At 50.9% G+C, this 26,887-nt stretch overlaps 1 protein-coding gene across 1 annotated transcript in view; it reads left to right on the forward strand.

Moving 5' to 3' along the window:
- The window catches only part of GNA12 (G protein subunit alpha 12), an 80,217-nt gene that overhangs the window by 21,463 nt on the left and 31,867 nt on the right, over positions 1–26,887 (forward strand). The window contains exon 2 of the mRNA XM_031471325.2: positions 18,100–18,315. Coding sequence (XP_031327185.2) covers positions 18,100–18,315 — 216 coding nt within the window. The remainder of the gene's footprint in view (positions 1–18,099; positions 18,316–26,887) is intronic.

A 26,887-nucleotide genomic window follows, 5' to 3' on the forward strand; every position in this document is an offset into this window, starting at 1 on the left:
GCTTCCTCGCTTCACCCCAGCCCAGGCGCAGGCCCTTCCGTGTGCGTGGAACCACCTGGCGGCCTTGTGAGAAGGCGGATGCCAGCTCAGGAGGCCAGAGATGGGGCCCGGGAGTCAGCGTTTCTGACACGCTCCCGGGGGAGTTTGTGTCGCTTGGACGACACTCGGAGTAGGGAAGATGTGCATCGAAGTGTGATTCACGGGGTCAGCGACCTGGACCGATCTAGCTGCACACACGGGGGTGCTTGGTGGGTCCCAGCGTGGGATGGGCCCCGCACGGCCGGGTCAGCTAAGGTTTGCTGAGCGCCTCCTGTGTGCGCGGGCCTTAGGATGCCTCAGTCAGAATGAAACGAGTCCCCATCCTGGTCGAGCTTGCGGCCTCGGTGGGAAACAGACGGGATAACTGCTCTCGGACGTCAGGCTGAGAAGCGCTAGTGGGCAAAGACAAAGAGCCAGCCAGGCGGGGCCGGGGCGGGGCGGAGGGACCTGTGTCAGAGGCCACGTCGGAGCAGAGGAGCAGGCTGCGCGGGCAGAGCACTTCCCACGGACGGAGCGGCGGGAGCCCCGCAGGCCGGCAAGGGACGGAGAAGGGGTGCAGGGCCTGGGGGCTTGCTGGCCATCGGAGGGGCTCAGGCTCTCGCTCCACGTGCCTTGGGCTCCACGTGAGGGCTTGAGGGACACAGTCTGCCTGGACACCCGAGGGTCACTGGCTGCGTCGCTCAAGGGAGACCAGGGTGTTAGGAGCGGTCAGGGTCTGGAAATGCCTTGAGGATGCCGATGTCGAAAGTACTATTTTTGAGACGTGGAAACATGGTGGTATGTTTAGCTGGAAAAGGTGTGAGTTTTTGTGAGGCCCAGTTTTTGAGTGTAAGAAAGTAACGGGGGGTCAGTCACGGTCTCACCAGAGTGTGCCAAGTGCTTACCCTGCTTCAAGGGACTTATTTTCATTTCGGCCTTTACGTAAGCACTTCCTAGCTCTGTGAAAGTGAAACTTAGCTTCTCCGTGTTTCTCTGTGTAGTTTGCTGCGTGTCCGTCGCTCCAGCGGGAGCCGTCACTTGCCTTGCGTTTTAGAGATCCTGACGTGTAGTTTGTACTCGACCATGTCTACAAGATGCCTCTTCCCTTGGTCTTTTTCGCTAATGGTGTGTCTAGCCCGCGAGAAGGCAAGACGCCTTGACGTCCAGGATTTCATTTTGACTTTCTCTCGGCTCCATCTTGGGGCAGAGTGCCCCCGAGTGCTTATTCAGGGGTTGTTCTGACTCTTCTGAGCAGTGGCTGGGCGTCTTCCAAAACATTTTTTTTCCTGCTACATCTGCAGAGGTTTATTATTAGCACGACTGAAAGACCAGGAACGTCTGATCTTTCGGGTTCTTATGTCATCTTCCTCGCATTTTCTGTTCCTGCTGCCTCCCCAGATACTCTCCCCGGACCATCAGAAAGTTCTCAACCTGAGTTCGTAGAAGTTGTAATCTCAGGATGTGCTTTGCCCTCACTGCTGTCAGTATTGCAACTAGATGAACAGCCTTTTACATCAGCAGTTCTGTCCTGTCCCTGCGGAGTTACGGAGTCAGGTCCCTCGGGTTTAACTGCACTGAACAGGGTGGGGAGGAGGCCCATCAGCACCTGGGGCCGACCCGGACCGTGCGGACCAGGACCAGCGGGCGAGGCCTCTCCGACAAAGCCCCGCGTTGTTGTTGTTGTTGTTGTTGTTGTTGTTGTTGTTGTTGTTGTTGTTACAAAGAATGTATGAATAGTCACTAGGAATCAGTTACTTTTCTCAGGGCCATAGCAGTGATGGGTAAGGGCCGGGTTCCTGAAAGACAGTTTCTAACCTCTTAAACTGGATTGAATTCAAGTAAACACGAGGTCCAGAAATGGATGTTGGGAACCCCGAGGATAAACCCAGGCAGCATCTTTTAAGTCAGCGCCTTTAGGAGTGGTTTTAGCAGACCACCTGGAGCTTGGGAGGGTTGAGAATGTTCATTCTGTTCCACTCCTTTGCAAGTCACTGCCTTTGATCTTAACCGGGGCTCGAGAAAGGGTTCCCGCAAGATGTATCTTAGGCTCAGGAGGTAGGAGTGTACCAGAGCTGGGGCCCCCATAACTCAGGATTGCCACTCTTGGTTACTGGGCGCTCTCCAGGTGCTGGTTTGTGCAGGTAGATCATCTTTGAATTCTGAGAATATTGTCCCAGTGAAATCTGAGGGGTGAAACACGAAAACCCACAGAGAACATCTCAAAGGAAGAGTGGCTTCCAGTAGCAGCTTCAGAATTTGTAATCTAAGCGAAAAGCTACAAAAACAGAATAGGAAAGCTGAGGAAATACATTCTAATCTTGTTTATCTAGATTAAGAAATTTCAGTGTCGATCTGCATCTTGGTGTTTATTCCATTTTCATGGAGTTCCAGCTGTCGCCTCCTGGAGTGTGAGCCCCGGGCGCGTGTGCCGGGCCCGGCCTCATGTCCTGCAGGCCTGGAACAGCACCGGCACCCAGTAGGCATTCCGATATTGATGGGATGTGTGAATGAATAAGAGGAAGAAAGTCTGAAAGAACTGGAAAATCAGATTTTAATTTTGATGATCTTGTAAACAAAATATTTTTCATGCTTTAAGAACACAGAGGTCAGGATTCTACTGAGCGGGAAGACAGCCTAACCCTGTGTTTCCTGGCAGCCAGCCCTGGGCTGGGAGACTCAAGAGGGAGGACAGATGGCTCACCTGCCGCTGTGTGCTGCTAGCGCCCTTGCCAGCGTGGAGGGGCAGGTGGAGCCTGGACTCAGGAAAGAGGATGGCTTGGAGGAGTTGCCGTTATCCCCGGGGAAGGTGTTCAGGATGATTTGTTTCGCTTGGGGCCACCCAGGGAGTCGGTCAGGAGTTGCAACACTTGTTTCCTTATATAGAGTCATTCATACAGTTTGGGGGTTTCATGAGCAGCAATTCTCTGTTCATTATTCTGTGTAACTGAAAACACGTGGGTCTGATTTCTGCCTGCCCGCCAGTGGAGACTGAGGACCGGCCTCTCACACCACGGTGTTGACTCTGAGCCCCGTGCTGGTTGGCCGGCTCGTGCACGTGGTCGCACTGCCTGGGCGGCGCCCAGCCGCAGGGAGCCTGGGTTTCCGCTGTTGGAAGGAGGAGTCCCTTCTCTGAAGTAAAGTCGGAGTGATCAGAGGGTTTTATTTCCCAGCCTGTCTCTGTAGGACATCAGATAAACTGCCTTGGCGGGGAGAAGCCAGCGCCGGAGGAGTTGGCCCTGGAGTAAGTATTCTAGGCTTTGGAGGGCCGGGGTCGATGTCAAGGACATTGTATAGGTACCGTGTAACAAGAAAGAAAACAAACATCCACCGATTTTTTAATGATAATTTCAGGCTACTGTAATAATGACAATTGAGTGTAATTTTTTTTTTTACTGTTTCAAGCATTTTATTTATTTTTTGAATTTTTTATTGAAGTGAATTGATTTACAGTGTTCGTTGAAGGTGTACAGCGAAGTGATTCAGTTATACGTCTACGTATTTTTCTTCTTTTCAGATTCTTTTTCATTATTTATATTTTATTGCAAGAAACTGAATCTAGTTCCCTGTGCTATACAGTAGGTCCTTGTTGGGGTATAGTTTTTTATAACACGGGTATACTGCGGGAAAGAAAGGAACTCTTCTGTGGGGAGGAACACTTCACTCAACTAGGGTGCACAGTTTGTGTTCTTACCATGGAATCAAGTGTGGGTATTTCTGTCTGAGAACCGTTCTTGGCTCACAAGCCAGGCAAGATCAGGAAGGAGGCCGGAGTCCCTGCCCCTCCCCGTGGCTGCGCCGCAGGCGGGTGGCGTCCCCTCCACCCTGGGTGGCTCTGGACTAGGGAGGCGTGCCTGGGGAGAAGCTTCCATTCATCTCTTGCTGTCATGGTGTGCTGGCTGCTCACCAGAGTTCATCTCAGAAGAATGTGGGGCCTCGGGTGACCTCAGAATAAAGGTGAACGCTGGAGCTTTGAGTCTGCCTGCAGGTACGAGCAGTGACCTGCAGGCTGTCTGCCTGGTTCGTCTGCCCGTGTGAGCGGGCTCCTCCGTCTTGTCGTCGTCTTGGCTGCTTGTGAAAGAGCCTTGCCTTTGCCGTGAACAGACTCAGAACCCAGAGAGATGTGCTTCCCAGCAGGCCGTTTCTGAGTCCACCTGGGCCAGCTTTCAGACTGCTGGATAAAGTGACACTTTGACATTAAATTTCTCCTGTTTCTGAATTATATTTCATACATTTTCAAACTGTAGTCAAGGAAAAATCCAGATGACCCACATGGAGCCAAAGCGGCCTTTGTCGCCCCCACACGTGGCTTACGACTGACTTAACACCCCTCTGCCCTCGCTCACCAAGCACCAGCCTCTCTGATGTGTTTTGTCAGAAACGCTAGCCCCAGGGCCTTTGCTTCCCTTCCACTGGGAAGTCTCGTTCTGCCGCTTACCGTGTGGCCGGCTCCTGCCTGTCCTCAGGGTCAGCTTACGTGGCACCTCTGTGGCCTTCCCTGACCGCCCTGGGTACAGCCGCCTCCTTCATGCTGCTTTCGGCTGAGTATCGATTGCCTTTGGAGCTCGGAGCCTGGGGCTGGGTTGCGGGTTTTTCGCTTGCCTTCCTGTTGACCTGCGCACTGCAGTTCTCCGCTGGGAGCAGGCGCTCTCCACGAGGGCCGGGCCCAGCTGCCCGTCTCGGCTGCGTGCGCGGCACCCGCCGCAGTGCGGGCACCTGGCGTCTCTGCACCCACTGAGCTGGGCCGAAGGGGCTGCCAAGGGAGGGAAACGGGTTCCTCATCAGGTGCGGGGGGCCTGCTATGGGCGCTGGAAATAAAAGCTCATTGTGTCATGGGCATTGTGCTTGGAGAGCGTGTGGCCTCCCGGGGGTGCACAGGAGCCATCTCAGCCGGGGGTGGGGGTGCTTTGGGAAACACAGGAAGGGTGCGTTGGGGTCTGTGGGGGAAGTCCGGGAATCCGCTCCGCAAGTGTGCCACACAAGCCTGGTGACCGTGTGCAGCTGGGAGGCTCCCACCTGTGAGGACCTCACACCTGCCTGGGGAGCTGACCCAGCGCCGTTTCCAGGGCCTCCAGCTCTGAGGTTCTGTGAGATTCTGGGCCGGGAAAGACACAGGAAAAGGAAAGAAGGAATTCTGTACTGGGGGTTGCAGTTTTAAATAGGATGGTCAGGCGAGGCCTCCCTGAGAAGGTGACTCTCCAATAGCAAAGACTTCATGTTTGCAAAGGAAATGCCCTGACGGTTTCTGTTTGTGCCTCTGCCCTCGTTTGTGAACCTGGACGAAGGTGAGAGGAGCCCTCATTCTGGGTCATGAATTGTCTTTAATTCAGGTTATGGGGTTTCCGAGTGACAAGTGCTGACCCGCACGAGTCGGGACAGCTGCGGGGAGCCATGAGGGTGCTGTTCTGAGCACTCACCGACCCCGCGCAGCCCCGCCTTGGCCCGCCCGGTGTAGACACGGCTCCTCACTCATCTCCATCCCTGTGTGACCACCCAGCAGCCTCTGCAGACAGGCAGGGACAGCCAGGGCCACAGGTCTCAAAACCGGCTAACCCATCCCAGTGTCGCTCAGTTTTCCAGTCCCACCTCACACCGCACAGCACTCGTCCAGCTCCGGTTCCATCTGATGTCCTTTGACACCTGTTTGCCCCGCCCCCTGGGGACAGCTGGCACTTGTCCTCTCAGATGCGGCAGGTGTGGCCGGGCTGTTACAGGCGTGCCTCGCCGGCATCAGTCTCCCGGTGTCTGGAAGCCCCCAGCACACTGTCCTGCTGCTGCTTCTGTGGAGGGGACACGTGGCAGCAGGACCCAATAGATGGGAGACTTGGCGCCAGGTACCCCTTTATAACCGAAGAAATGTGTACTGTGGTTGTGGCTTCATCTACTGTTCAAGTAATTTTTAAAGAAATAAAAACCATCATCCTTCTGAGCAAGAGGTGTGGTTTCATCAAAGCGGGTAAGTATGTGTCACCTTAGAGCTTTGTGTCACCTTAGAGCTAGGAAACAAACCGCTGCCTCTTATTACTGGGGGTGAAACAGTTACACTGGAAGGGTACTAAGTTCTTTTGATTTGATATGTTTTTATCTTTAAACCCATTTAAAAATGTTGAGTGACTACTTTGTTTGCCAACTTTATCATTGGTTAAAGGTAGAGGTTTTGTGGGATTTTTTGTTTGTGTTTTTCTGACCACCCCCCACCCCCATTATCTAGACGGACTTTGAGGTTCGTGATAAATGTCTGTGCTCATGTGGCCTCGGAAAAGTTGTAGAAACTGGGTAAGCCTGACCAGGAGCATGAAGTCACCTGGTTTTAGCAAATGACCAAGGTCTGAAGACTCTATGTTGGTGTCTTAGCAGCTTTAAAACAAAGGGAAAGTTAGCTAAGAAAAACACTGTCTGAGTGATTTATCATAATTTTGAGGAAAAGCAGATGTGGGTCCTTAAAGAAGTATTCCTCCTTAATTGGAAACTGAAAATAGTTTTTTCGTGGAATTAGTAACAAAGGGTTCAACTCAGTTCGCAGGTTTCTAACGAAGGCCCCTCTGAAAGGCGGGCTCTGTTGAGCATGTGCAAGCCTTTTCGACTCCTCATGAAGCTGTAGCATTGTGTTACGGGGCAACTTTCCGGAGGCCCCCCCACACACACACCCTGAATAACTAGCGCTTTACGTGTTAAGTGCCAGATTTCCTTTAGTTTTATGTGGAAGCAAAAATGGGCCTTCACCTGGCTCTTGAAGGAAGGTGCTTCTTAAGGAGAGGACCCTGGTGTCGGTGTGGTGGCCGGACTGTCTTTAATGGTTGGCAGAGTCAGTTGACAGGAGCACCTGGGTCGTGGCGCACAGCCGGCGGGCGCTGTCGGCCCTCGAGACCGACACGGCTCCGCGTCCCCTCACGAAGGCTGGCCGGGCAAGATCGGGCCGGGCGTGGCTCGGCGGGAGCCGGTCAGTGGAAAGAACCCTCCTTCACAGTCTGCTGCTTTATAACCTGCTGCGTCCGAGCCCTTTCGCATCCACCGACTGTAGTTGGAGGCCTCTTCTCAAGTGATTTTATAGGAAGTGTGTATAGCAAACAAAAATTTGGTAGCAGTGACAGCAGTGGTCACTACATACAGCTCTTCTGAGGAATCAGAAGCAGCCAGTGTGCCCTGCGTGGAGTCCCAGCTTGCCTTCCACGTCACTTGGTGCGGTTCTCCCCCAGGCAGGCAGCTGGGGGCTGCGGGGCCGGGTGAGCGACGGCACCGCCCGAGGAGGAGCCAGGTGGTGGCAGGTGGGAGCCAGCCCCCCGGAGGGGGGGAGCTGAGCCTTCCCTTCCCTTCTATCGGTGCCACCCGGCCCCGGGAGCCTCCACGCCCTGAGTCCCGGACCTTCGGGCTTGGGCTTCCGTGAGTCTGCGTTCTCTTTCTGACTCTACCCTCCCTTTGCTGTGGGAGATGGAGTCCCCTCACTGGGCCACACAGGAGGCCCTTTCTCCCGACTCTGCGCCTGCGCCTGCTCCTGCTCCTGCTCCTGCAAAGGCTGAGCTGCTGCCTTGGTGTCCCTGCGAATTAGATCTTCCCTGGGGCCCCACATCCCCATTTTTAACTTAAGATCTGGCCTTCCTACAGATCTGCTAGGATCTGTCCTTTGCTGGCCAGCTTTTTCTTCTTATTCTTACAATTATTATTATTATTCGGATCCTGGACTAAGTTCCTCCTAAAGGAAAAGACATGGTTTCTTTTTTTTACCCATTTCAGTGACCCCTAAAAATTTAACCTAGGTATTTCACACGAGATCTCTTCTCCTTCTGGGGTTGACCCCTTTCTGATTCACAGCTTCTCCCCACGAGAAGGTGGCTGCATTTACAGTATCCTTGCTTAGGACAAGGCCTCACACCGGAGAGCTGCTCCAAACTCAGTGTGCTTTCGAAGAATTGTTTGTGTCTTACTAGTCATAAAAGCATCCGTGTGCTTATAAAAGAGGTAATATAGATACGTGTGAAAATTGCTTCTGTTTGAACTGTTACTGTGCAGATTTAATTTCCTTGCTACAGTAAATTAAGCTGTCTCTTTGGTTGAACTCTTCCTGTAAACAGGCTTTTCTTTTATCTTTGACATATGAAAAGAAGATAGTTTTAAAAGAAGATTTCCAGACCCATTATATAACTAAATTGCCTCCAAGTAAAGTATGGGCCAGTGTTAATTTATTAACCTCAACAATGACTCCTCAGGTGGTGAGATTTCCAGTGAGAAGTAAATTGAAATGACCGGTGATGGCCGGGGTACTGTCTGACCAGTTTCGGTACAAGGCCAATCTGATTGTTAGTGGACAGTGTCTGTTGCTTCAGATACTCCTCGCTGCAGGCTGGGAGGTAGACAGGGCGGTCAGTGCCTATTCAGCAGACGAGGACCTGAGATCTGTGCGTTTATCTGTTGACAAGTGTGGGTCATCTGTGTGTGGGCCCTGGGAGTGTGGGCGTGAGCAGGACAGAGGAAGGAGCCTGCCCTCAGGGGCCTCCTGTTCCAGTGAGAGGAGAAATGTGATGAACGAGATAAATGGGTGAACTGTTGGCCACGTTAGCAGTAAGTGCTGGGGAGAGACAGAAAGCCAGGAAAGGATGGGAGGGGTTGGCATGGGGTGGGAGAAGGTAGTGGACAAGATGGCCAGGGATGGCCTTGCTAAGCTGACACTGAGGAGAGACCCACAGGAGACAGGAGTGAGTCGTGTGGAGATCTAGGGCACAAGGGTTTCAGGCATCGAGAGCCAGAAGTGCCAAGGCCCCGAGGCAGAAGCAGGCGGCCGTGTGACTGGCGTGGAGCAGGCAAGGGAGAGGAGGAGGAGGAAATGGGGTCAGAGAGGTAACAGGGCCAGGCCAGGCCTTCTGGACTTCTGTAAGGGCCTGGGCCTTTCCTCTGAAAGATGGGGGCCCTGGTAGGGTTTGGGCAGAGTGCTGTGACCTGACTTACTCTGAGAGCAGACCGATGGGGACAAATGCAGACAGCAGGAGACCAGTTAGAAGACGTGCAGTAATCCAGGTGAGAGGTGACGGTGGCTGGACCAAAGCCGCAGCCGTGGGAGTGGCAGGAAGCGGTCAAGTTCCAGGCAGTTTGAAGGTAGCGCCCGGCCTTTGCGGCCGGCCCGCAGCGGGGGAGGGTGGCGTTCGCTGCCCCCTCCCCGCAGGCTGCTCGGCTGCCGGAGGCCTGTGGGCTGAGGAGCCGCCCTCTCCCGTCTGTTCTCACCAGTTCCGTTTAACACCGAAGACTGGATTTGCTTCAAGTGCTGCGGTGCAGGCGACCTAATGCTGACACTTAGCTCTTGGACACGTCCAGTGCGTTTTTGGTGCTGTTCGTGTTACCGTTGAGTTTTATTGAGTGGCAGAGTAACTGAATTCTGCAATAGGAATTTTGTCTTCTTTTAACTGTTCTCCAGTCAGTCTTAGAGCCAGCTGCAGACTCTCCATCAGGTGGTTTCAGACTGGAGGGGCGAGAACACTGGCTGTTCCCCGCCTCGCACACCTTACCTCAAACCCTCATTACTTCAAGGGGTGTCTGATTATAGACACAAATTGCTGGTAACTCTCCCATCAACTTCAAGGCTCTCCTGATGTGGAAACTTCTAAGAACTGAGGCTAAATGTTTTAAATTTTCCCCAATGTCTTGACATAAGCTATTTTATTAGACTGCTGACCGATCCTCACCCTCCCATTGGAAGTGAGAGGCTTCTAAACACGTGGGAGACTCAAGCATTGTTATTATTAATGGTCACTTTCTGAATATTTTCTCTGTTATTTTATTTATCATTCATTTATTTTATTAATGTATTTAGCTTATTGATAATGTTTATTATTAATAGGACTTAGAGGGAAAAATGAATACTTATATCAAAGCTTATTTCAAATATAGAAACCAAATGTCTGTTAATTTTCAATTTTTTTTCTAACTCTGGGTTGTCAGTACACACACACTATAGTCACTTCATTCTCAGTTACTAAGTATTGTGATTTCTCTTGAAGCTATGGTTTGAGGATGTGACTGGTTAAATGTTATTAGAGGACAATTTTAGCAAAGCAAACAGACCAATTGAAAAAAAGAATTTGGGGGAAATTATTAAAGGAAAATGAAGAGTTACCAAATATAAATGTGTAAAACTCCTCAAAATGTGTGCATTACACTTTGACCCAGCAGCTCCGTGATTTGGCTCCTAGGGCTCTAGGAGAGGAGTGAGCTCTGCCTGCGCCGGGAAGGCCCTGGCGGCGTGTCCACACTTTGCATGCGTTAGAAACAATTCAATGTTCAGCGACACGGGATCAGTTGAATTCTAGCACGTCCTAATGTTGGATTGCTGTGCAGCAGTTACAGACCTTGAAATTTTGAAGTATTTAATGACATGGGGAAATGTTTGTGGTATATTGCTAGAAATGTTTTGAAAAATTTAGAAAATGTTTATACACACAAAGCGAATTTATATACGGAATGATTCAGGTAACATTCTAAGATGTTAACAGGTTATTTCTAGATAGTGATATTTTTGAGGATTTAATTATCTTTTTTATGCATTTCTATGTTTCCTGTATTTTCTACACTAAAAATATTTTTGTAATCCGAAAGAAACAAATTCCATTTTAAGCAACGTTCCTGTAAGTAGTGCTGTCCAAAAGAAACGTCGTGGGAGCCACGTATGTACTTTAAATCAGCCACATTAAGAAAGGTAGAAGAAATAGAAAATTAATTTTAATAATGTATTTTAATAACCTAAAACATCTAAAATGTTATAGTTTCAACATGTAATCAGTATTAAGAGATAAAGTGCGTTTGCTTTTCATAGTAAGTCTCTAAAACCCAGTATGAACCTACAACACATCTCAGCTGAGACTGGCCCCATTCCCCTGTGCAGTGGCTGCTGGTGGCCGGGACCGCGCTGCCGGGCGGAGCAGCCGGGATCATGTGTGTGTCAAGGGTTTTTACTCTTCGGGGATTAGAGTAGAATCTGAATTTACTTGATTTCCTGTAATTTAGCCAGGCATGCAGCATAATCCCATACTTCTAGATTTAATTACTGCTTTTAAAAAAAAAAATCTAGAGAATACCAGGAACACTGGGCCTGTTGAGGGTCAGTTCAGATGGTCCTTGTCTCAGTGCCTGCTGTCAGCTGCGTGGGACGCAGGCAGCCCCTGCCTCTCTGCTCCCTTATCTCCCCAGACACACCCACAGAGGAAGAGACTATAGGTGAAAAAACACTAGCTTTAGGGTTACCGAATTGCAGTTACGGCTGGGTGACTGAGCTCCAGTTTTCTCATCTGTGAAATGGGCTCCGTACTGCGCACCTCATGCTGTTGTGCAGTGAAGTGAGCACGTCACACACCTGTTCGCACAGCAGGTCCTCGGTGATAAGTGGTGGCACGTCCTGCAGCGTCTCTGGGACAGCCTTTCGGTTGTCGGGAGGACTCGGGTTTTATACGCTGTTTCATCTGCTCACCTGCGTCAGAATTTAAAGACTGCGAAAGGCAGCCCGCCTGCGACCCTGAGCATCCACTTACCACGACGACATGCCACAAGCCCCAGCTCGCACAGGTGGGAGGCAGCAGTTGGGCTCCAGCATGAGCTTCGTGGGCTGTGGCCGCCGCCACAGACTACACGCGTCTGCTCTTTGGACAGGTCTAAAGGCTGTCTTGCCCTGTCAGTGCCTTTAGGGTGGAAGATGCGCCAGCGCTGCGGTTCCCGGCCCTCACCTGGCACTCCACGCCGACGCCGACCCACGGCTGTGTTTCATCCAAACCAGCAGCCTGGGGGTGCTACCCAAAGGACAGCGGTGTCACAGCTTTCTGACACCTCCTCGCACAGCGTCTCCGCTCCGTTAGCGGTTCTAAGCCAGACGCGGCTCATTACTGTTTGGATTTGACATTCAGCCCAGTTCTGTCAGATCTGAAGTGGTGGAGGCACGAGAAAGGGCCTGCCTGTGACCAGAGCTCTCAGACTACAGCCCGCAGTGCAAACAACAGAACAGAACACGTTTTACCACCAGCACCCAGGGCACGTGCGTGCACGCGCGCTCTCTCTCTCACGCACCCCCCACCCGCCCATCCGCATGTGTACCTCCGCACGCCACTGCCTGTTCTAACCGGAGCAGGAGTTCTGTGAGCATTTACCGTTACAGTTCATGGTTCAGCTGGTTACCGTTGTGTTTTTATTTTTTAAATTTCTCACTAAGTTATTTCACAATGTGGATCTTGAAAGCACTCAACTGGCACATCAAGCCGTGTTATGCGTTTGCAATATTTACGGGGTCCCCCCCCCTTGGAATGATATTTAGTATTTACTTATTCTCAGATTTCTTTACTGTTTTCTGTACTTACTAGGAAGGCTTCATTTCCCCCTCGGACCAGTGTTTGTCTTTATAACATTCAGTGAAATGTTTAGTAAAGGAGCTCCCAGCGCTTGGAGCCTGGAAGAGCGGACGAGAGACAGGTCGGTCGGTACGTGGCTCCAGGAGGTGGTCTCGCAAGCCAAGTTCTGAGACTTCGCGTGGATTTGCACGTTCCCCTTTAGGACACGTCAGGAGTTCTGAACTGCTGTGGAATTCCTTTTTCTTTTTTCTTCTTTTTTAAACTTTCAGGCTAGCCAGCCTTTTCCAGGCAGCTGAAAAAAGCTATTGGTTCTAGTCTGCTTCTCCATGCACTTCCTAAACCCAGAGTTTTTCTTACAGTTCCATCTATTTCCTGCAGATTTTGCCTTGGACTTCCCATTGTCCCGTTAAATTTAATTTGTCGTAAGCTTACCCAGACCCCACCCCTCCCGAGCCATCCCCGGCTGTCTGCTTTTAGGTCTCCTCTTCCCGTGTGTCCTCTCCCCACGTGAGAGCCTCGTGTCCCCGTGACTGCCGCCCGCCCCCACCTGCACTCGCTTCTTTCCCTACGAGTCTGGAGGCCGGCCGAGCCCTGACCTCGGCCTGCTCCTCCCAGAGCCTTGATTGTTCCCTGCTTCCTACAGAGTACATTCCAGACCTCTTAGCTCGCCACAGTCTGGCTTTAGCCTACTTTTCTCACTGATGGTGACGTTTCCGACCGTCCCGCAGCCTTCCTTCTGCCCCTGACTACGGTATTTATCTCTGGCCTACGCTTCGGATGCTCCGCTCCGCTCCTGTGCTTGCCTCAGAAGCTCTCGGCAGGCGCCGCATGGACCACCCTCTGGCCTCTCCCCATCACCTGGCACTTCTCTCTGCCAGGCAGCTCAGTCTAGTTGCAGGAAGAGCTCTGTAGGTGGCTTTCCTGGAGAAGGGGCGTGGTGCGGCATGGTCTGTTCTGGTTGGAACAGTGCGTTTGTCCCCACGAGCCCCCAAGAGGAGGGGTGTGGTGGGGGCAGGACGCTGGACCAGGAGGCTGTCCAGCTTTGTGTCGTAGAAATGATGGCGCCCTTATGGCCGGTTTGCTGTTTGCTGCTTCCCTTCCTGACTTTTCTTCCGACCTCTGAATTGGAAGGTATCCCCGCCCCAGCCTCAGAGAGGAACTGGGGGAGCCCTCTGCCTTTGCTGGCTGGACTCATTAACTTAGAGAAACGTATCCTGTTTACATTTCTGGCAGCATTTCTCTTATTTGGATGGTGGCCAAAGGCAAACAGCTCAGCCTAGTGGGTTTAAAAAAAACCCAAACGGAGCTTCCCGAGTACCTACGCTGCTGTCTGACGGGGGGAGCACAGGGCCCCGGCGCCTTCCCAGCGTGACTTTCGCTCTGGAGAGAAGCTAGTTTCCTACTTGCGTTCTCTCTTTCTCTCAGCTTTAGTATTTATTGTGGGAAGATTTTAGTAAGGAATGACTAATCGAGAAAGATTTGGTTTGATTAGGAGCTAAAGTAACAAAATCTATTTTGAAATGATATAACAGGATTTGCAATTTTTGGTCTTTGTCCAGTAAAACCGAAACCCCCCGAAATCTACACCCCCAGCAGACAGGGAACCTGTTCTGTGACTAGAAGTTTAAGTTACTGGATTTATAAGTTGTCTTCAAAATATGTTCTTTGAATGGTTTAAAGAGTTACATAGTATTGAGGTGAAGTCATCAATCTGCTTTGGACTTTCAACTGTTTTTATTTGAGTAGCTGAATAAAATGTCCAGTTATTTTAAAAATTAATACCTCGGTAGCACTGTTATCGTGAAATAAGCACTTTTAAGTAGCCGTTGACGAGACCTTGGCAAATTGCTTTGGCCTTGGTGGGTTTCCCTTTTCCTTTGGGGGTATGTGGATTTGGGGCTCTCTTGGTCTTTGTGTTTGGGAGGTTGGTCTTTATTGGGGAGCGTGGGCAAGGGGTTTCATTATTGTGCTTTCCTGCCATATCAGCATCTCACTTTTAAGATGTAGCAGCTCTCTGGCCTGACAGGGACCTTCTACAGCTGTCATTTCCGCTAGAGTGTAGTGAGCATAACGTTTCCAGAGACCCTGGGCTCTTTCTAAACAGGAAGGAAAAAGTGGGCTCAGATTTTAAGCAGACGTCCCAGAGTAGAAAACTTCCCTAGAGCTCAGCCTGGGGGACTCAGAACAAAGTTAGCAGAGAGTAGTTTTTGACTAGAATAATTTAAAATAAGGGCAAAAGAGAGATGTCTGTTTTCTTGATGCCTTTTTCCTCCAAATGAAGTGAATAAGACCTAGAAGATGGATCACAGCTAACTGGTAGAACCCAGAGTTCGTCAGCAGCTCTGCCGATTGCCCTGGGTTTCTAAAGAGAGAAATAAGGAGCCTTTTCTTCGTGTCTGGGTGAAGTGGATTTGGACCGGCTCCAGCTTGCCTAGGTGGCGGTGTGCAGTGGGGACACAGGCTGCTTTTGGATGCACTGGGGTTTTTTTTTTAAGCCAAACCTATGTTCACCCCAATAATTAGGGCAGGCCGGGTCTGTGCAGCATTGAAAGCCGTCTTGGTCAACGACTGCTCAGGCTTCTAAGGCCAGTCTGGTTCCCTGCCTTCGCCTCCAACAGAAACCCCCAAGGGGCAGAGGCTCAGTTTAACCCACGGGTGAGGTGATGCTCTTCGGGAAGGAACCTTTTTAATGTGTAAACAGAGCCCTGAAAAGGTAGCTAGCTCGTGTGTCAGGCCGGACTTGCTGCATCTGAGTCGCGCGGGCAGGGCCGTCACCCATGGTAGGTGGGCTGGCTACCTGACCGCTGGGCGGGGGCTGAAGTCCTGACCCTTTGGCAAGAATCTCACCCGAGAAACCTCTTCTCCCGTCTCTGTGCTCAGGTACTTGTGTGTAATGTGGAGAATATGAAACGTCTTTGTCTCCTTGGGGTCTCGAACGTTTTCACCATTTTCACTGCTGTCCTTTCGGGCAGGAGGTGATGTCTTCAGAGGATGCAGGCTTGAGGGGGCAGTGGGGGCGCGGCGGAAGGAGAGGTGAGGATTTGTCCGTCTTGTCTGTCAGTCTGTCCCCTGGGAGAGCTGCTGAGCCACTGTTGCCGCTTGTTGAAATTAACCAGCACTTCAAAGCTCAGTGTGAGGCCATCTCGGGTTAGGATTTTCCAAGCCTCACCTCTTCCTGCCAGTCTCTTCCTTTGGCCTCTAGTAACCTTCCCTTTCCACACCATGTAAATGGCACATATGTTCCATTGCTAGTAATTGCTAGTTAATCTTTTTTTTTAACTTTTTATTTTGAAATAATTACAGGTTCCAGGAAATTGCAGAGATAGCACAGAGAGGTATCTCCTAGTTTCCCCCAGTGGTTACATTTTTTATGACTAGAGTGCAATGTCAAAACCAGGAGATTGACATCGCTACAATGTACGTGTGACTCTGCAGCATGTTATCGCCTGGGTGGTTTTGTGTAACCACCGCTGCTTTTCAAGACGGCGTTGCCCCATCACCACAGAGGTCTCCCTCCCCCAAGCCCCTGCAGTCACACCACGCTCCTTCCTCTACCAGCCCTAATCCCTAGAAGCCACTAAATTGTTTTCCATTCCTCTGATTTGTCATTTGAAGAATACATAAACAGAATCACATAGTACGTGACCCTTTGAGATGGCATAATTTCCCCGAGATCCATCTGAGTTGTCTGCATTAGTCACTCATTCCTTTGTATCGGTGACGTGTTTTCCGTGGGACAGAGGTACCACAGTGTAACCTTCAGTGTTTCTGTTGAAGGACATCTGGGTTGTTGCTAGTCTGGGGCCGTTGTGAATAATGCTGCTGGGAACATTCCTGCTCAGGTTTGGGTGTGAATGTACGTTTTCATTTCTCTGGGATAGATGCCCAGGAGTGAGATTCATAGGTTGCATGATAAGAAACTAGAAAGCTGTTTTCTAGAGCGGCTGTCCCGTGGCATCCCCACCAGCAGTGCGTCAGAGACCGCGCACCTCTGCATCCTCACCTCCGTTCCGTGCTGTCGCGCTTTTCGTTCTCGCTGTTTCAGTAGATGTGGAGATGCCTTAGCAAAGCCGTTGTCGGCTTTGCCCTGATGGCCAGCGAACTCGCACATCCTGTCTTTCATCCGCCCTCTGCCTGCTGAGCGCTCTGCTGAAGCGGCTGTAAATGTCCTTGCCCACTTTCTAACTGGATTGTTTGTTTTTTTAACTGTTGAATTTTGAGTATTCTTTATATATTCTAAACATGAGTCCTTTGTCAGATATGTGGGTGGCACATAATTTCTACCAGTCCCTCACTTGCCTTTTCAGCCTCTCAAGAACCTTTTGCAGAGCAAAAGCTTTCATTTTGATGAAGTCCAAGTGATCGACATTTTTCTTTTATGAACCATGCGTTTTGTGTCATGTCCAAGTCCTGTCCACCAAGCTGTAGGTCCTAAAGATTTTCTTCTATGCTGTAGTTTTACATTTTGAATTAATGTTGTAAAAGGTGTGAGGTTTAGGTCAAAGTTTGGTTTTTTCTTTTTTTCTTTGCCTGTGGGTGTCCAATTGCTCCAACGTCATTTATTGAATAGGCTATTCTTCCTCTATTTAATTGCTTTTGGTTCAAGGCAGAAACAGAAGTTCAAGGTACCAAACTGATGCTCCAGCAGAGAGATGCGGAAGGCAGGACTGACCCATCTGCTCTGCCCCAGGTTCTGGAAGTGGGACTTTTAGGAGAACTGCCAACTAAAAACCACTGAGCTGTGCACTGTCCGTGGGGGGATTGTGTGTTATGTGACTTAAACTCCAACAAAGCTTTTTTTTTAAGTGCCAAGTGGACAGTGATGTCCTGGTGCTGTCTGTGCTAGGGGACAGGGCCCCCCGACCACTCTGAGCCGGCCAAGGCCTTCCCAGCGAGGGAGGGGCCCCTCTGCCCTTGGCTCACCCGGTCCTGACGGTGCCAGGGAGTATCCAGTGGGTCCCTCGGAGCAACTTGGAAACTTCCTTAAGACGCTGTGTTGTGATTTTGAAGCACTAAGCCAAGAATGGTGGACTAGACCCGCTTCCTGCCCAGGGAAGCAGGTAGCACCACGACGGCATTTTCCAGTCTGGACACTTCCCCAAATACTGTTTCAGTTGGGGCTGTTTCCCCATCACCTTGACCCCGTCAGGGAGGTAAGGAAAAGGCCGAAAATCCTAACTTTATTTTTAATAGCAAGGAAATAAGCAACACAATGGAACGTGGTTTCTCATCACCACAGACAGATCTAGAGTGTGACCCCAGGCTCCTGTTTCAGGGGGCGGGCCCCTTTCTGTCTCTCCCGTCTGGTGACTGTGGGCCGCCCTGGTCTGTTCTCCCACCGGTTGAGTTGGGACGAGCAGGGTGTCCTTCTGTCTTGAGGAGCCGCCAGGCTACGGTGATGACAGCGGTGCTGGCTCTGGGGCTGTCGTCGTTTTAAACACGGTCTCTTTGATTGACGTGGTTCGTGCTTCATTTTCAGATGTCGCTTTGCTGACTTTGTTCAGTTGCCTCCCTTTGGGGACCTTTTCAGATGAGTGACAGCAAAGGGCAGAGAGTGATGTGGTATGTGTGTCCACCTGCCTCAGAACGGCACGTTCTGGGAGTGAGGCATTCGTACTGGGACAGAACAAACTGAGACACGTCCTGGCTGCAAATCTGACAGCTCATGAGTTCCCTGCTTTGTGACAGTCCGCCCCATCGAGGCTCTGTCTTGCGATTTAAGCTTTGGGGCGCGGTGACAGTTCACTTCATTTCCTTTACCTCCTAGGGCTCGAGGGTCCTTGTCGACGCCCGAGACAAGCTGGGCATCCCTTGGCAGCATTCGGAGAACGAGAAGCATGGAATGTTCCTAATGGCCTTCGAGAACAAAGCCGGGCTGCCCGTGGAGCCGGCCACCTTTCAGCTGTATGTCCCTGCCCTGAGCGCGCTCTGGAGGGACTCTGGCATCAGGGAAGCCTTCAGCCGGAGGAGCGAGTTCCAGCTGGTGAGTGGGCCCTCTCTGTGGGCTGCATGGCTGTGTTTTCATGACTGATTTTGACCTTTGGTAGCATTTCCTTTAAAACTCCGTAAAAAGTGCAGGCAAGCTGGAAGTGGCTCTAAATCCTGGTACATAAGAACAAAAACACATGGCGGAGGCAAATTACGCTAACTGGTTCAAGAAGGGACACGGTGAATTCACTCAGGCTAGATAAATGTTTTTGTTTAAAGAATATCAAAGATTTGCAAAATATTAAGATTGGTGTAACTCAAGGAGTTCGAATTTTCTAGGTCTTGCTCATAGTAGGAAGTTAATGCCTCCTTAAAACAATTTTCCAGCTTGTAACATGTGGACCCAGCCTGGCAAGTCACGAGTGCTTTCAGATCTCTGTCTTGCAGCTAATCTGAACCCTTCCAAGTTGTTCCCGTAGGATTCTTTCCTTTCATTTTAAGGTTTGATAATTTCAAAAGGCCTAGTCACCTTCATCTGAGGATCTGGGTCTATAAACAGAAGATTTTGTGCATTTAGCCTGTTTGCATCCATCCTATTTTTTCCTGAGTATCCTTCAACGTTAACTGTATACAAAGAAAAGTATCGGGTTTCTCCTGTAACTGGATTAGGCAGCAGTGAACGGGGTGCTGCTGGGGGAGGCGGCAGAGGGAGCCTTGCGGACGGGGTGCGGGACCGCAGGGGCGGCAGGGAGCTGCAGGACCTCACGTGGCCGAGCAGCGCTGCTGCCCCGGGGGAGGCCGGCCAGCGTGCTTTGGTCTGCAGGTCACGGAGATCCTGGGTCCACCCACCTTAAGTGATAAACAGACTGGACGGGCCCAGAACTGAGTGCCGAGGACGGAGGGTGGGGCAGGGGCTCTCCGTGCTTTTCTGGGCTCTGCCCTCTCCTCTGTGCTGGTTCAGCTCCACCTGGCTGCCCTGTGGTTGCAAAGTGGCAGGGGTGGAGGGGCAGGTCACCCAACAGTGCCACCGTGGCCACGTGGGCCACACTGAGCAGCTCGGAATTACCTGTAAGCAGAGGCGCCGTCAAGGTATCCAAAGCAGAAAGTAGCAGATCTGATCGGCAGTGTTTCCAGAATTCACTGTCAGTTGTGCGTGAGACAGACCGTGGCGGGGCGGGGCGGAGGCCATGCTGGGCCCCTGTAGAGGCCCGGCTCGGAGACCGTGAGACCTGGAGCCGGGCAGGGGGTCTGAGACTTGGCCTCATGCTTCAGAACTTACCACTGCTGGTTTTTTGCACAACCCTTTGCTTGTTATCTGGTTAATCGTCTTCCTCACCATCGGACTGCCCTCCAACACGCCGTGCGAGCGGGGAAAGTCAACAGGCGCCGAGCTCCCGGAATACATGGAACCAGTTTTTGCTCTCCACGACCGTGCTCTCGAAATGGCAGCCGGTCAGCTCCATGTCACGACTGACTGTTACTCCAGGCCAGGTGTGTCTTTCCCCAGAGGACCAGGCAGTTCCCGGGGCAGTCGGGTCCCTCTGCTGAGTCCTCGCTTGGCCTCCTCTTGTCCGACTATGAGCCAAGCATTTGCTCGTTCGGATGCTGGGGGACTCTGCGCAGACAGGGAGCATGGCCGCTTCTCTCCTCTCGTGCTTTTTCCCTTCGCACTTCTTGGGTACTCAGAAAGGTTCACTGGCTTATAAATCATTTTTTACTCCCTTCCGGTTTCTGTTTCAAAGCAGCAGGGCATCGTGCTCTCCTGAAAATGCCTTCAATCCTTTTGGCTTAGGAAGATGGAGTTGGAAACTCAGCTCCGAGGAGGGAGTTCATGCTGATAGTGCAGCGTTTCTTGACGTCAGGTGGTTCTGTGTATTACAGAGAATTTTCTCCTGACGTGTTTAGAAGAGCTGAGTCTTAGTAGCCTTACCAGGGAGTGCTAGGCAAAGCCGGCTGTGAGGCTGGGCTTCAGGTGCAGAGGAAGGAGAGCCACCCACCACGGGGGTGGGGGGGGGGGTGCTGCTGCCTTGGAACCAAGCGAGTGTGAGGTTTTAAGAGGAAAATTACCCTGTGGTTAAGTGAGTAACATGCCAACTATAAAAAGAATCACTGGCATTACCTGCCTAGCTCCCACATAAAATCCACATGTGTTGTGCCCAGTTTTTGTGATGTCTGGGGCTTCGGAGTTACTCTGGGTTACTTGCATCCCCCACAGAGGCACGGTCCACGTCCGCACTGCCTGTGGGCTTCCCCCCGCCCGTCGCCCAGTGGATGTGCTTTTTAAGGGCTGTAGAAGCATGGCTCACAAGTTCTCAGGCTTGGAATGCTGCTTTGGTAAAGCTCTGGGATAAAATAGTGCCCAGACTTCTTTGCGTTCCTGAAGCAACTGTCAGCTTGTGCTGTGTGTTGGTTACATCTTTTTAGAAAAAAAGAAGAATGAACCAGTCACTTTCCAGGAAGGCTTGACACCACGGGTCAAAGTTCCTTTGGGAACGTGCCTGTGCTCTTGCTGGGACTGTTCTAATTGAGTTTCAGAATTCTTCCCCCAAGCTTTCTTAGTAAGTGAGCCTTGAAGCGCTAGAGGGCTGGGCTGCATGGGAGATGAGGCGACTTGTAGCCACAGTAACTTTCTGCGACTTTTTGACGCCATGTGAAACAAAGTGACATATCAGGGAACAGGCTGTTTGGGGCGGTTCCTGCGCCCAGGACCCTGTCTTTCTAGGAAGCAAGTCTGCGCTATCAGGGCTTGGTGGTACTTCCAGCTGCTTGGGGACAGTGTGTCATGCTAGTGTGCACGCATGCACAAGCCCGTGTGTCGTGTTAGTGTGTGCGCGTGCACGAGCCCGTGTGTGTCGTGTTACTGTGTGCGCGTGCATGAGCAGGCGTGTTGTGGGCACCAGAGGAAAGGAAGCAGGGAACTGGGCAGAGACTGGGGAGGTGCCTGGCAGGAGACACAGTGTGGTCCCAGGGTCGGGGAGTCTCCACGGCAGGGTCCCGGTTCTCCCCACCTTCAGTTTCCCTTCCGTCGCGGTGACTGAGCTGAGGTCGCGGCCACGGGGCAGGCTGAGGTCCGAGACTTGTCCTCACAGTGACCGGACAGGTCCACCCCGGCCTCTCCCCAATTCCTGCCTGCTAACCAGTGTGGAGTACCTGAGGGGTCAGCATGTACCCCACCAGGTGGAAGCGACATCCAGAGCGTGGCCGAGGCGCTCGGCCTGTATTTTTCATTCTCTGTGTTGGCTCGCTGCCCTGCCTGATGTAGCTTCCCTGAGTAGCATTTGTGAACGCTCTGCTCTGAAGGAGATGGGAAAGCAAGCCCTGGAGGTGTTGGGGGGAGGAGGAAAGAGGGAAGTGTGTTCCAGCCCAGAAGAGTGACAGGTGCAAAGGCCCCGGGGTGGGGGCGAGCGCTGGGTCCCGGAGCGAGCAGAGGGGTGAGGGGGACGGGTCTGCGGAGCAGAGGGGCTTGTGGAGGAGGTGTGAGGGGCCTGGAAGGACCTGGGCTGTGGGCAGAGGAGAGATATGGTTTATGTTTTCATAGGATCGCTTTGACAGCTGTATGGATAGATGGTCAGAGAGGCCCCTTTGGAGGCCTTTGCGATAATCTGGCTGACAGATGACGTGGCTTAAATGAGGGTGCTGGGGGGGGGGCAGTGAGGCGTCGTCAGGTCTGCGGACCTGGGAGCTGGAGAGGAGTCCGCAGGTCGTCTGGTCTCGCTGCCCGGCCGCTGAAGGACCCCTCGGGCCCAGGCCTGATGGTGGCACTGAGCCCCGTGTTTCACTGGTCTTTCACATGCGGGACTCAGGCGTGGAGTCCGTTTCTCTTCTTTGTGGGAGGCCCCAGGCTGCTCCGTGTGTCTGGCGAGGCTCGTGGGACCAAACCCCGCGCTCACCGTGGCAGCCGTGCAGGTGTGTCCAGCACCTTGTTCTAGAGGTCCGTGCTCTCCGCGGGACCCACGCTTGAGAACGTGGGGCCCAGCCTTCCTGTGAAGATCATTCACCCTTCATTTCCTCCTGTCGTACCATCAGGAATGCTGAGAGGGAAGACCTTGCCCTGAGGACGGCAAAGTTCCAGCAGCTCAGGGACCCCATGCCACCCCCAGGTGGCATCAGTCCTGTTCTGTGCTGGCCGGGGATGAGCTGAGTTCTGAAGTCTCAGCATTTGGTTCAGGTTGAACTAGTGAAGCCTGAGTAGCAGACAGTGCCAATTCACCTCCCCCAGGGATGCCTTCTCCAGGGTGGGTGAGGCCCGCGGCCGTCCTAGTCTTGTCCTTCTGGAATTTTCACCGGCCTGATAAGTGAGGACGCCCGTGATTACTAGCTCTTTTCGTGTATTGATTAGCCGTTTATATTTATTCCTTCGTGAGTTGCTATCGATTCTTATTCCTGTTGGGAACAAGTTTCTCTCGATTTTCACTAGTCTGTCACTATGTGCTCATTTTTTCTAGCACCTTTCTTCCCCCTTTTGAAATAATTATGGATTCACAGGAAATTGCAAAGATAGCACAGAGAGGCCCCCACGTCTCCTTCCCCCCGCTTCCCCCAGTGGTTAGGTTGCATCTCACGTGACTGGTCTGCCGTGAGGACTGCAGGCTCGATGTCGGCACAGTGCGCGCGCGGCTCTCGTCATGTTGTCACGCGTGTGATCTGCGCGACCAGCCCTGCAATCAGGACGCAGAGTCGCCTTGTCACCATAGAAGTCTCCTCCTGCTGCCCTGCCCTCCCTCCTCCCCCAGCCTCACCCCTAGTTCGCTTGCCATCTCCAAGCTCTCATTATTTGGGAAATAGTGTGTAAATGGAATCGTATAGTATGTGACCTTTGAGGTTGACATTTGTCATCGTCACAGTGCCCTTGAGATACATCCAAGTGGCTGCTGTGTCAACAGAATGTCTTCCTGCTTCTGAGTCATATTCTGTGGCGTGGAAGTACCACAGTTTTTTGTCTCACTGTGCTCAGATGTGCAGACATGCACAGGTATGTACATGCATGTGCAGTTAGACACACACACGTGAAGAAGGCACCGTTCTGTATCTCGGACATCAGAGATGTCAGAAGTGATGGGTAATTTTCCAAGAACATGGAGTTACCAGATTACTTCCTTAGTTTTGGTTTGGTCCTGTGTATGTGTGGGTTTTTAACCTTTCAAACTACCTTGACTTTGCTAGTGTGACCCGTAGGGGACAATCACAGTCTTGTTAAAACTTCCTGTCAAGTCAGAGGGACTTGAGAAATCCTCTTGCCAAATCCTATTTGAGATTGAGCCCATTTGAGGCCTGGGAGTTGAAGAAATTGGCCGGAAGTGACAAAGCTGATGAATGGCCCAGCCAAGGTCAGGAAGCAAGGACTTGGAGCAGCCCTTGGCCCTTGTTGGAGTCGTGTCTGGGTCCAGGTCCCAGCTCTGGAGAGGGTGGCACTGTGAGGTTTCTGGTGGGTGGAGGGGCTTGCCCGAGGGCACAGAAGCAGGAAGCGAGGTATTCGCTGTTCTTGGACCGTGTGCTGGTGAGAAACTTCTAGGTTCCCTGCTGGTGGCGCTGGCCTTTCCCCTTCATTTCATTCATCACAGAGAGTATTATGTACTTACAGACATTAAAAAAAATCTCCTTAAAAAAAATGAAGCGTTACGCATTTTAACATGGATCCTTGTGAAAAATGCTGCTGCCAGGCTTCACCTCTGGAGGGCCTGCACGCTGGTGACACATGGCCCAGGGTGGAAGTGCAATGTGTTGCAGACCCGATTGTGGGACATCCTGGATGATAACAGGGCCAGGGACCCCAAGGAAGAGAATAATGGATTTGACTAAGTAAGCATTTTTAACTTTTGTGTGGGAACAGTCAGCAGAAAGAAAGTTTAAAAGCAAATGACAGATTAGAGGGAAAATCGCAGCACAGTGCAGAGGTGTGTTTTATGTGTTAGGAGCCTGCGAGCGAGCTTGGAGATTGGTAAAAAGATTGAGTGAAAGAAGAAATGGGATTCCCAACCTTGCTATTAACCATGGAAGTGGAAATTAAAGCAGTAATGAGGTTACCTGCCATCAGTCGGAGCGGTGGTAAGGACGATGCCGCGGTCGACTGGGGCCGTCGGGACCAGGCACTGCCACGCACACAGGTGGCGGCGTGGAGGTGGTACAGTCCCTCGGTCTGTGTCAGAACACAAAGTCCTGTAGACTCTGGCAGTAATTCAGCTTCCAAGGAATTTATACTAAAGCAGGGATGGTAAGATTTCCGGCTTCTAATTACAGTGGACTCATTATCTAGAGACTTCTGCTGAAAATAATTTAAAATGCTAGATAAAATGTTAAAAATAACTTTATGAAAGCATGTAAGCGCTGACAAGATTATAAAGAATCACCAGGCCAAGCCCCAAGAGGGAGTTGAACCCTGAGAGATAAGCAGACCCTAGCAGCTGTTTTTCCCTGAGACAGTTGGTGATGTAAACCATGGACCTGAGGGTCTGGAAAAGAGGTAGAAGTTATAGAAATTTAAGATCGCCAATGTTGAGGAATCTGTAGGAGACTCTTCTGTAATAAGCAGAGACCTCAGAGGGTGAGGACAAACCAAACGTAAACCCACAAAAGGGGGGGAGAAGAGTTTTTGCTTGAGGGCTGAGCCAGGCCAGGGAAGGAAGGAAACCTGCCTGTGTGCTGGGCCCCCGGAGACTTGCTGCCCAGACTCGCAGGAGCAGCCCAAGAACCTCAGCGCTCTGACTTTAGGTTAAAGTAGTCTGCCCAGGTAGCGAATGCAACCCTCCCCGGTAAAGACTCTTTAATCCTAAACCTCGGAGACTCCCCACGAATGATGCTTCTAAGGACAGAGTCACAAGGAAACAAGGCACAGAGCCTAGAATCAGAACAAAGAACGGACCAGAAACAGACCCACAGCCCCCAGGTCTTAGACGTATCAGACGCAGATTTTAAAACAGCTATACTTTATACACATACAACTTTACATGTGTATAAAGAAATAAAATATCTTCAGGAAAAACTGGAAACTTACCAAAGGTGGTGTAACATCTTGAAAGAACGAACTAGAACTTCTAGAACTGAAAAATACAAGACCAAAGTTAAAACCTTAGTAGTCTGTATCCCACAAAGCAGAGTATTAATAAGCCAGAAGAACCATTGGAAGAAAGGATCAGGAGTGTGGAAGAGAGGGACAAAAGTAGGGAAAACAGGAAAGGCAGGGTGAGGGGACAGAGGACAGGGTGAGAAGGGCTCATGCTAAGCAGGAGGCAGTGTGTGAATGGGTGATGGCTGACGGAGCCCATCAGAGTCCAGAATCCCAGTGAGTCCCAGTGAGATTCATGATACAGAAACCTGTAGCTAGACGAATCATAACAAAGCCACAGAAAACTGAAGACGAGTGACGCTTTCAAAGTAGCTACAGAAGAGGCAGAGGTGAACTCCCACTGAGTGACAGTCCCAAAGGTGCGACAGAAGCCAGAAGGCGTCAGTGGTACTTTCAGGTGGTGTCTGCGAGAGAGCTTACCTCCTGATCTAGAATTCTGTAAAACTGAGGGCAGAATAGGGACACTTCCAGACAGAAGGTTGATCCTCGGCACATCCTCCCTGAAGGAATCGTAAGGACCACACTTCCAGCAAGAGGAAAGGGGTTCCAGATGGAGGGTTTGAACATGAGAGAATGAAGACAAATTTACCTGGTTTTTTCCCTTTGTTGATCATGCTTTTGGTGTTGGATCTAAGAACTCATTGCCAAATCCAAGATCAGGAGGATTTATCCCTACGTGTCCTTCTTATACTTAGGTTGTTCAGTTACATTTCGGTTGTGGATCCATTTGGAGTTAATGGTTGTGTATGGCGTGAGGTTGGGGTCCAGCTTCCTTCTCTTGCACATGGATGTCACTGCTCCAGGACCAGCTGTTGAGCGTCTGTTCCTTGCCCACTGAGTGGTCTTGGCACCCTTGACGGAAGTCAGTTGGCCGTACATGTCTCGGTTTATTTCTGGATTCTCAGTTCTGTTCCATGGGTCTGTCTAACTCCTTATGCCAGTAACACACTATTTTGATTACTGTAGCTTTGTAGTAAGTTTCGCAATCCGGAAGTGTCCTTCCAATTTGTCTTATTTTTCTCACGGTGGTTTTGATTTGCATTCTTCTGAGGGCTGATGATGTCAGATCACTTTTGAAGAAGAATAAAGTGGGATGGACTTGTTTTCATGGAGGTCAGCAAACTACGGCCTGGAGGCTTTCTTTTGGCTTATTTCTGTTTGGACTCCTAGTTTAAAAAAATTTTTTTTAATTTAAAGAAGACTGTGCATCTGGACCTTTACAAAAGCAGTCTGCTAATCCTTCTCTAATAAAAAGATACTGAGATTTATTTTTTAAAAACAACTTAATAACCAATACAGTGGAGGTACTGGTGCAGAATTAGATAGCTAAATTGGTGGAACCGCATGGAGAGGGATGAAATTGGACCCCTGTACACACACCCAACTTCAAACTGGATAGGAAAAGCAAAACTATATCTTTCAGGAGGTAACGCGGAAGAATCTTCAGGACCTGGTGTGAGGAAGAATTTAAGTAATTAAAAGTGCAAATGCAAAAGGAAAAGATTAATACTTTAACTACCATCAAAGTAGGAACTTCTGTTCATCCAGAGACACCCCCAGCCGT

This window comes from Camelus dromedarius, chromosome 24 (assembly GCF_036321535.1).
Source record: "Camelus dromedarius isolate mCamDro1 chromosome 24, mCamDro1.pat, whole genome shotgun sequence".
Lineage (NCBI taxonomy): Eukaryota > Metazoa > Chordata > Mammalia > Artiodactyla > Camelidae > Camelus > Camelus dromedarius.